General features: G+C 34.9%; 1 protein-coding gene across 1 annotated transcript; it reads left to right on the top strand.

Annotated features, from left to right (window-relative positions):
• Positions 1 to 209: 209 nt before the first annotated feature.
• On the top strand, positions 210 to 10924 carry LOC114283578 (vesicle-fusing ATPase-like). Its single transcript, XM_082913062.1, has 6 exons — positions 210 to 584; positions 671 to 752; positions 972 to 1022; positions 6766 to 6936; positions 8089 to 8176; positions 10812 to 10924. The coding sequence occupies exons 1-6, from the start codon at positions 577 to 579 to the stop codon at positions 10922 to 10924; spliced, it is 513 nt and encodes a 170-aa protein (XP_082769188.1). The 5' UTR covers positions 210 to 576.
• The last annotated feature ends 309 nt before the right edge of the window (positions 10925 to 11233 follow it).

The raw sequence follows: 11233 nt of genomic DNA, 5'->3' as shown, positions 1-11233 counted from the left end.
CACTATATGAAACAGAAAGTGAGAGAATACTCTTTATACTTACCCAAGTAGTGAAAATTTGTCCGTTGGTCTGCCTTGATCTGGGTTTTGCATGTCTGAGCTTGAAATCAACTATACATGGATCGCAATTGCATAGGTAAGCTTCGTTAGCATTTCTGCTTTAAAGCAATTATTGTGTAATGTTTATATTTGTTTTCTTCCCTCTTTATACTTACCCTGATAGGTGTGTTCATGTTCCTAGCACTGTGAGAATCAAAATCATTAAGATGTATAAATTCTTGGTTTGCGTGGTTTCATATATGGTTTGTAGCTGCAATTTACACATTGTCAATTGGTCCATGAGGATGTATAATGCTATATCAGAACTTAGACAAGACAAAAGCATTCTATACATGTTTGGAATGTGGGAAAAAATATTTATTGATACCCACTCGTTAGATTGTTTCTTGAATGGGCTATAGTCCGTTGTTGCCTTGACTAGAACTTACTGCACATGAACGAATACCTAATGGCCACATTGCCCTCAATGCCATCCAACGTCGCCATGCAAAAGTTTCTACTGGGGACACAATATCCATGAGCAGGTGATCATAAATTAGTAAGGAATTGTTGATTGCTATTGCTGTGTTTTTGCCAAATTTTTAATGCTTTGTGGTGATAATATTTCTAGATTTGTTCCACCTGAAGACTTCAACCTAGCATTGCTTACTCTTGAATTGGAGTTTGTAAAGAAAGGGGCTAAAGATGAGCAGGTATGAGCATTTTTCCATTTTACATTTTTGGAAAATACAGTATCAATTGCAGCCTGATATGATGGGTTTGCACCAACTAGAATTTTATGTTGTTTTGATAGTTGAAAGCATTTTGCCTCATTTGGTTGCTTTATTTATGCTTAGGGATGAATGGCTGCCCTGTGTCATGACTCTTGTGCTATTTCTCCAGGGAAGTTACTGAATATGTTCGTTTGGCAGGTTGATGCTGTTCTTTTGTCTCAGCAGGTTCGGAAGAGATTCATCAACCAGGTAATAGCTGGTAGTGGTTTTCCTTACTTAATTCCCCCCTATATATTTATAAGCACTATTAGAGCAACCCCAAGGGAAGAGGCATATTAATCCTGTTAGCTATTTTAGCTAATATTACCCTAAATTCTCACTCCAATCGACTAGCTAAACGGCTTCCTATTTTCCCTTATCCCTTCCCCGCTGGCTTTAATTGGAGAGTGATTGAAGGCTCTCCAAACTCGTCTCTCCCGTGAAAGTATTCTGCTCCTTCTTCAAACACATCTCTCCCGCGATATCGATCTGCTCCTTCAGTGCGAAATCAATCTGCTCCTTCAGCGCGAAATCGACCTTCCCCTTCAACGTTGTTTGTAACTCCCTCTATCTGACCTCTTCCTCAAGGTATGGATCCTTCTGTCTCTCTGTCTTCCCCTTCTATGCAACTGATAAACCTTCTCTCTCCGAGAAAAGCAATTTGCAACCCTAGAGGCATCCAATCTGATTTAAAATTCCATATGTAATCTCATATTTATGTTATATGGAGTATAGACAACTTGAATGCAATGCACATCTTCCTGTATATAATGTAAAACATCAAAGTCCAAACCAAAATTATGCATAGAAATTTAAAACTGTGTCAATATACTGTTTACCCCTGTCTAAAAGACCAACTTATCAAAGGCATCTGATTTAATGAAAGTAAAAAAACTCCTCACAATGGGGACTGAATGCCTTTCCTTAAATATAGATGATGTTTAGTTTATCAATTTTAGTTTATCAATTACTTTCAATGATCAGCAATCAGGACATAGGGATAAAATTAGTTTATGAATCAGGACCTGCAAATTGGTTGGTTTGGAACTTTGGAAAGTCTTGATGAAAGAAGATATCTTTACAGCTATTGATTTCAAAGCAAAATGGAATGCTCTCAACAAATACAAATTGATTGATTGATTGATTAATTGATATAAGGAAGGAAGGAGAGGAGGGGAGGGGAGGGGAGGGAGAGTGAGTGAGAAAATGAAAACAGTTATTATTGTTGTAAGGGAAGGGTGTTTGGTGATAAACAAACATGGAAAGGTATGAGATTCTGAGAGACATAGGATCAGGTAACTTTCTTCACACAGGGCACCTTGTCAAGACCACCACACAACCATATTCATTAGTTTATTTAAAGAAGGGAGAAACTACTGACAGTAAGACTCGATCCGAGTATCACACTCGATAAGACATCACAAACTCATTGGTCTTTATTCGATAGTCAAATTAACTAGCACAGATTAAGCAAATTGCTTTGACTAATTTTTTAGTTAATTTGTTTGACTTTTAGGAATGTTGAGGGTATATGTACATAATACTAGTTGCAGAAAAATAAATATAAAAAGTTCTACATGACACGAGAGACATAGAGAGTGGTGTTGGGTCCACACCCTTATCTGTGTTCAGTGCAACTAGCAAAGTTGTGAGGGTAACTAGAGAGCAACCCTTACCTTTGAAAAGAGACTGGAACAATTCTAGCTCTGTATTGAGCAATTTGCAAGAAAGCAGGCTCTACCAGATCAAAGTGTTGGAGGGGAGGGTTGCACCACCCACCATTGTCATTAGATTGAGAAGGGTTAGGTGGACAGAAGCTTGTAGCAGTCACAGTGACGGTCCCAGGGAGGCACAATTGTGGGTCATTGTTGCATTTGATCTGATAGCATGCCCCACAGCTCAAGCCATTGTTGAACAGAGCAGTGCTTAGTGCTACGGTGTTAGTGCCATAGCCTTGGCTATACAAATTGCCATACCCACATGCACCTCCTGCCACACCAAATCAAGTATTAGAATCCCAAAACATTAAATTTATCAAATTTTACTAGAAAAATCTCATTCTTTTAACAGTCAAGTTTATAAAACTCAAACAGAAGTCACTTTAGTAGACTAAAACTCAAGATAAGTAAGATGTGAAGTTATGGGTCAAAGCAATGCAATTTTGTTCTGCAAAATCAGTAATTCTAAAATGACATATTTTTTTTTATTTACAGATAAGTGCGCAAAATAGCAACACTGCATTTTCATCTTAAATGGGGCCGCTAGAAAGAGTAGTGTTGTCAATACGAACTTATGGTGGGGTTAGATGTTAGGATGCAGTCACTATTGAACTTAGATAAAGACCCGCAGAGCTACAATTCACTGAAATTTCATGGCAAATGAACATGTTGGTTAGGTAGGTTGCTCTCTCGTATGAGAGAGAGACAAAGAGAGTATGTAATTGTATAGCGCAATGAGTTAGGAAAATGATTTTCTGCAAGAAATATTGACTTGGCTGTGATATTGCCTTGAAAATTAGACTCTAGTAATAATTGCAGGGAAACAATATGGACAATGCTTCACTCTCCCTCCCTCTATATCTACACAATAGGTTTCTCTCTATGATATAAAAATTTCTTAGTAGCTGATATGAACTAAGAAATATCATTGTCTCTTCCATATCATTTGTAGGTGGTAAATTTCTTAGTTCCTTTCTTTTTTCTTTGGTATTTTTTGTCTCGTCCATCTCAGTAGTTTTGAAAATTTTGTTTCAAGGCTTCATCTTCTTCTAGAAAGAAAACCAAGCAATCAGCTAAAAAAGGCTCTTTTGATTCATATTCCTTTCGCTCTAAAGACCATCAAAATCTGTGTAATGCACAGTTCACTGATCGCAGTGTTACTAGAATGAAATGTTGAACCCAACACATTTGATGAGCTTTCTATTAGGAATTGGTTTGATTGTTTGGGTGGTAATGCTGTGTTGAATTTTGATGACATAGTGAATAGGTCTTGGGTTCGAGAATTTTATTGCAACATTCATCCTCTAATTCATCATCTTTTTGGATGTATGTGAGGGTTAAAAGTTTTGAGTTTAATGTGGATATTGTTGCTTATATTCTTGGTCGCGAACGGCCTCTTGTGTGTGACTATCCCCAAGACAAGTGTTATGCTTCTATCCCAATTGATTTCAATCTCATTGCCTATACCCTATTAGGTGCTCCTGATAATTGGATTCCTGGTGTTTCACTTTCTCACCGTTCTCTCATTGCACCTTATAGGATCTTGAATCTCATTGTCTCACACAATGTCACTCTTACACTGCATTTTTCTGATGTGTCATATGATCAAGGGTACTTCCTCAATGCCATTAGCCAAAACTTGTCAATAGATTTTTCTGATACACCTTATATATAGTCAAACATTAAAATGCACTAACAATTACATTTGTGGATCATTTTTATTTTGCTTTCTATAAAAAGGAAATGACTTTTTTTTTTGTTGCCATTCATACAAATTATTAATAACAAATGAATATGAGACCTCACATCACAAAGTATGCTATATAACCACTAGAAAACATTACTTTAGAAAGTGTTGTTGGGTCCACAATGAAGTTAAAGTTTTCATTGCTATTTGGTGGTTGATAAATAGGAAGCTGTAGAGTGTGTATTTGCATCAGGTTGCTGAGGTTTATAAAGAGGTCTGGGTCTTAGTCTTTCCTCAGATTGGTGGTTCTTTGTTTTCCTATCTATCTGTGATGATTCTGATAATTTTGTGCTAACTCTGCTTCTGAGGTTGGGATCTGTTAGTCTGCTAAGCTCTGCTACTGTGACAAGCTTGGCCTTAGTCTCAAGTTGGATTCATGTGTGGCTGGAGTTATGATATTAACCACTGATTTTGCACAGCATACTTAAGACTAGGTCTAGTTTTGCTTTACAAATGGTGGCTGAGCTAGTGTGTAGCCATCTGCTGTGATGATCTCTAGTGTAGTGTCGTCTGCTGGGATGGTCTCTGGCTACTGGTCTGGGGAGTTTGTTGCTGTCTGCTGTGATGGTCTCTACTGTGGAGCTTGCTGCTATCTGCTGGTCTGTCCTAGTTGAATGTCTTTGTTGGTCTACTGATCTGTGCTTTTTTTTTTTTTTTTTGGCATTTTCTTTTGGATCTTGCTTCCTAGATATATAGGATTTCAAATAGGTAGCAGTAATTGTGCATGAGTTTCACCTACTTCCAATGAAATGGAAAAATGAGTAATATTAAAAAGAAGGTATGTTGATAAACATGTCAGTTTTGACATTCACAAGAACTAGAATTGGAAATGTAGTTAAATGTAGAGAGACAGACACAAACGTCCAAACACATGCAAGCACAGCTATATGAATGACATATATTAGCTTCATATGAAGTATAAATGGCCTGCACTTGCATGTCAACACAGACACAAGCATGCATGATCTCCATTTATTAATTAATTTGCTTCCAATTACGAATCTTAGTCATTTCTCCAACCCAATATATGTTGCCATAATTTTCTTTACCTTGTCTATAGATGAGTTAGCAACAAAATGGTGAAGTTGAAACCCTCAAAGTTATTATGAAGGCATGTATAATATTGCATAACATGATTGTTGAAGATGAGCGAAATGAACAAAATATAGACTGTAATTATGACGCAATCGAAGAAAGTCTCCCTCTAGCAGTGACACATGAGCGTGCACCCAAACTTTATGAATTCATTCAAAATCATCATTACATCAGAGATAGACAAACTCATTCTCAACTCCAAGCAGACCTAGTTGAGCATTTGTGACATCTACATGCAGATTTGTAACAACTTGAATTAGAAATAGTTTATTTATTTTGAAGTTTATTCCTAACTTTACTATTTATGATTTTTTTTATTTATTTTATTCATTGACCTTTGTAAGGTTTTGAGTAGTTATTTTGTGTTCTTTCAGTTCTTAATTTAATTTGATAAATTACAATTATTGAAGAACTTCCTTTGTATTGTTATTTTTTTAAAAAAAATTATTTATTGTTTTCTTTTATTCTTCCCCGCCCCTCCCCTTCAAGATGGTTTCACAAAATTCATATGTTGGTATATATTCACGTACTATAAATTTTATAAAAAAAATTAAATATTACTTAACATTATTTTTTATAATATTTTTAAAACTAATATTAAAAAATATTATTTTTAAAAATATTATCGCAAATGTCACATTGGCAATCATATTAGCGTTTGGTGCGTATATGGCATTTTATGAAAAAGATAGTAATATATATGGCATTTTTTGTTTTGAAAATTGGTTTAATTAGTTTGAATGACTAGTTAAAATAAAGAGTATGATTGGAACATACAATAGTTAAACTAATTAGGTAAAATAAAGAGTGCCCCTTTTTTGTACTTTAGCTAGTGAAAAATAAAGAGTGTGGTTGGAGTTGCTCTTACTGGTTAGGGTCGCTTACTCTAAAGGTAATTCTACCAATTGCTTTTCATGTTTTTCTAAATGTAGATATCCTTTCTGCTGTGGCAGAGGATCAGCAAAATTATTTTTCATTGCTTTCATGGCAACTTATACACAAACATGACACTACATATATTTTTCTCACATGCTGTGCTTCATTCCTGGCTAGTGGGAATATGATATGGTCTAATCGATGGCTTGCGAGTGATTTATAATGCAAATGCTTGCTCTTTCAGAATGTGTATTGTGAAAACTAAATGGAATATCATGTCGAGTCTTTCTAAGAAGCTAATACGAATAATGTTTGAACAAAAATGCTTGGGCCCTGTGGCCAGTTTATCCGTGTAGGCACTTAGGTGTTGGAACTTGAAGCCAAAGTGATTTGGCAGAATCTGTCCATTTATATGAAGTTGACTATTGTGATGGATTAATAAGCAGTATTTAGTCTTTTTGTTGGTAGTTAGGTTTATATTTTTCTGGAATTGACTTTGAGGCCTCATGACATACAGGTTATGACGACGGGACACAGGGTAACATTTGAGTATCATGGCAATGGTTATATTTTCACCGTTAATCAAGCTGCTATAGAGGGGCAAGAAAAGTCAAAAGGTATTGAAAGAGGGATGCTTTCAACTGAGACATATATTGTCTTCGAAGCGCCAAATTCCAGTGGAATAAAGGTAATATTCATCGTCCTTACTGTATGATTTCTTGACTTCACATTTATTAGTTGAGTTAAAGTTTTCAAATGATAGCTTGCTTTAATATGAATCAGGGGTTTGCTGAAATGTGTATGCTTGCGTGCCTCTCCTTTCTGTTTTAATTTATATGATCATATTGTCCACAATGATTGCTTTAAATTCACTTAGATGAGTGTGATGTATTGGTTCATTATATTCAACTGAAATAGAATGTCACCATTGGAGTGGTATAGCAAAAAAATGGCTTATTTTATTATTTATTTATTTATTTATTTTTGCACTATAGCAAGCCAAAAAATGATTTTGCCCTTGCGCCATTGGAGATGCTCTAATGGAGAAGTGATAAATTTCAGATGCCATGGATGCTCTGCTTTTCTAATGACTGATTTGGGAATTGGGGACCATCTTTTGGTTTGTATTCTTTTTGCTCTAGATAAGTATACTAAAGTTTGATCAATTTAATAGTTTGTCATGACTCAAGCTGGTTCTCATTGAGATACTCAACATAATATTGACTTGACCTAAAACCTTGTTTTCTATATCCTTGTCGATAACAGTTCTTATGGAGCTTAACTTTACCAGAAACCATATTTATGCAATTTTATGGAGGTTGTTGACTAAAAATGGCACGAACAACACACAACTTTGCTGTGACCTAAGTTGGCTTTTGCGCAAATGCTTTTGTTTAGGCTGTCAATTTTGTGTATTTTCTGTTTTAGGAAAGTTTTCAGCTATCAATTACAGATTTCCTGATTTATATGCTACTGTTTGTCATGGTAAGTTTTTGCTCCTTTCTGGTATCTAAATTTGAGCTGAACTCAAATTTGCTATCTTTCGCAATTGCATATTTTTCTTTATTAATTTCATGTTTTACAAGGAATTAAATTTGATTACATAACTTCCTGGTGGTGCAAGTCATCTTGTACAGTAGATAGACCTGTCATGCTACACCTTGTTCGTGCTTTTAGCAGATTGCCTTCCCTATGAAAGAAAAAACTACAATGTTGGATTGGATTTACAATTTGATAATGAAAGTCATTTAATTTGCTAATGTGACCTTTGCTTTTCATGGACATTTTTCATTATTTGTCCAATTTTACCTGACATTATTTCTTTTTTTCTTTGGTACAGATGGATGAACTCGTGCACAAAGTTAAATTGTACAGGACAAATTGGCACTTTTTGTATTTTTGGAAGGATTCTATATTTTTGTATAGATGTATATGGAAAATATTAGGGTAGACTAGTAGTTATATATTTGGATACACTAGTAGTTATATTTTTGGATGGGTGTGTATAGAAAATATTTGGTAGACTACTAGTTATATTTTTGGGTTGATATACATGGATAAAAATTTAAAATTTAAAATTTAAAAATTTAAAATGTACATGGTAGACTACTTGTTATGTTTTAAATTTTTATGGTAGATGAAATATGTAGTTTGGAATTATTTGTGGATGAAAACTTATAATAGTTGCTGACTTTAATTAAATAGGTTCAGAAATGGTTGATATATGTATTTTGTTGAATGTTCATGATTTAATTTATTTGTTGGTTTGAATGATTTTTGCAAATTACAAATTATATTGAATAAATTGGATGGATTATTATAAATTACAGGTTTATTTTGTTGGATGTTGGCGACCATAATTTGGTTTTGTTTTTCTAGTTTTGGCGACCAATTGATCAGTCGGGAAAGATAAGTTATACTTTTGCCGACTAAATAAAGTAGTCGGTGTATCACCAAGCACATTTGGCGACTAAATAATTAGTCGTTAAAATTATTAATTTTGGCAACCAAAGGATTTGGTCGCGAATAGGTCTATTGCCAACTAAAGTTTTTGTTGCGCAAACATTTCTTTCGGTGACAAACATGTTTGGTCATGGAATGTGACAATTGGCGACCAAACTAAGAGGCCGTAGAATGTCATAATTGGCGACCAAAATTTTTGGTCGTGAAATGTCACAATTGGCGACCAAACTTTTTGGTCGTTCAATGTGATAATTGGCGACCAAATTTTTTGGTCGTGGAATGTGACAATTGACGACTAAGATATATGGTCGGAAAAATATCACTCTTCGCGACCAAAATGTTTTAGCGACAAAATGGATTAGTCGCAGTAATGATATATTTAGTGACCAAAAATTTAGTCGGCAAATACAACTTTTCCCGACCAACCGAAATTTTGGTCGCAAATTACTTTTGCCGACCCTCAATTAGTGACCAAAGTTGCGACCAAAAAAATTGGTCGCGGATAACTTTTGCCGACTAAAAAGGGGCTTTTAGCGACCAATTTTTTGGTCGGCAAAAGCGTTAATTCTTGTAGTGTATCATCTATTTTTGATCTATTTTCTAGTCAAAGCAATAAACAACTATTTTCATATCAAACAACTAAAGGAGACCAAATGGGAAGACAAAGGAACACCAAGAAAGATGAAAGGAGACCAGGCAAAAGTCATCGGAATGCATCGACGAAGCAAAAAACGTTGAAATAAGCCTACTTCAACCTTTCTGGTGACCTCAGCCTTCAAATCTGATTCAACATTCCAGTTTCTTTTCCTTTCTATTCAAATCAAGTTGTGAATTTTTGTATTTTGTTGGTTTGTTCTTCTCATCTATCTTACCCTCTTCCTGTTCAAACCAAGAATAAGAGATAATTTTTGTAACAAAATATTACCCAAACAAAAATATTAGAACAACCAATCAGCCATATCAGTTTGTATTTTTCCATATTACGGTCGTATTTCGTACCCGTACCTGTGTTGTGTCGACATGGGTACCTCTAAAAAATCAACGAGTCTGTGTAATGTAGATCATCTGAGAGACTCAAATGACATGTAGAAAATTACCCAAAACTTAGTGTTGTTAGAGGATTAAGGTTTCCATCAAAGTAAACCTATTTCCAATTTATCTAGATTCTAACACTCTTTCTAGTAACGAAGTTTTGTTCTTCTTCTCCATAAAAAATAGATAGACCCAAAAACAAATACCTCAGTTTTGCAACATTCAACCGTAAGCATTTGGTAATAGAGCCATCCACCAAATCGAGTATCGGATTGAAAGCAACCTATGCGAGTATGGGATCTGATGGGTTGTGATTTGCAATCATGTCATAGAATGGAGGGTTGCTACCCATAAGATAGAGTACACAAAGTCACCTAGCTAGGAATGATAGGCCACTAGGACGTTAGCAACGAAGCGTGGTGGAATGTTACGATCCTACATCGGTTAACAAATCAGTTTTCAAGGGTGAGTTCTACCCAAGAGTTTGTACCATTGCAGAGAAATTTCTAAACGTGAAATATTTCAACACATTTTGAAATTCATGTTACAAATGTACACTATTTTGTTTTTGGACCAAACAATGTTTGATTATTTGATAGCAAACTCCTATTTTTTATCTGTATTCCAGATCGTTAATTACACGTTTTAATCCAATAAACCTCCAATTAGTGAAGCACATAAAATTTAATAGAAGAAAAACTTAAGGAAAAGAAATATTTTTATTGAATTGTTGGGTTTTAAAACCCCTAAATATACAAGGTATAATTGTTGGGCTTGGAACCTTTACTTATTGCTCGCCATTATATGTTTGTAGTGTAGGCTCTCTAGTTCTCTCTTCCTTCTTATGAAGACTTCTTTGACTTCTAATTTCTCTATCTCTCTGGTCGATCTCTGATTTCTCTTTGATTTCTCCAATTTTTTATCCCTTTCTTTTGTGTGATGGTTGCCATATTTATAGAAGTCCATTCATGTGATAAGAGCGCCTTATCTCTATTTCAAATTTCAAATTGTCATGATAACGTTGTGATGTTATCATAATAGACTAAATTGATTGTGTTGATATTCCAGATTTTATACCTTGTAGTGTCCTTGCTGTAGCCTCCACAGGAGTCATCCTTTGGTTGAGAGTATTCTACTTCAAGTCTTGTAGGCTTCATATGTCACTTGAATATTCTGATTAACATTGTTGAAATACGACGTTAGTGTACCCTATCATATACTTCAATGGATCATATTGACCTTGTCATTCTCCACATATCTGTTTGTTTAAGAGAAATCAAACTTAGGTTGTGATTAGGTTATCACTCCCTTTTATATTGAGAACTAGAAACTTATATTAGAAGCCCTTAGGCAAAAAATAAGGAAACATACAACTAATGACAACTAATAACAGCTAATATAAGATAATGCTAACACTCGCCTTCAAACTGGTACAAAAGTATCTCTCATGCCCAGCTTGTTAAGAGCATCATTAAACGATTTGTTCCCAA

The sequence above is a fragment of the Camellia sinensis genome, chromosome 2, assembly GCF_055761805.1.
Source record: "Camellia sinensis isolate YWXY chromosome 2, ASM5576180v1, whole genome shotgun sequence".
NCBI classification, from domain to species: Eukaryota; Viridiplantae; Streptophyta; class Magnoliopsida; order Ericales; family Theaceae; genus Camellia; species Camellia sinensis.
The sequence above is the reverse complement of the archived record's forward strand: the minus strand, read 5'-3'. Positions and strand labels throughout refer to the sequence as shown.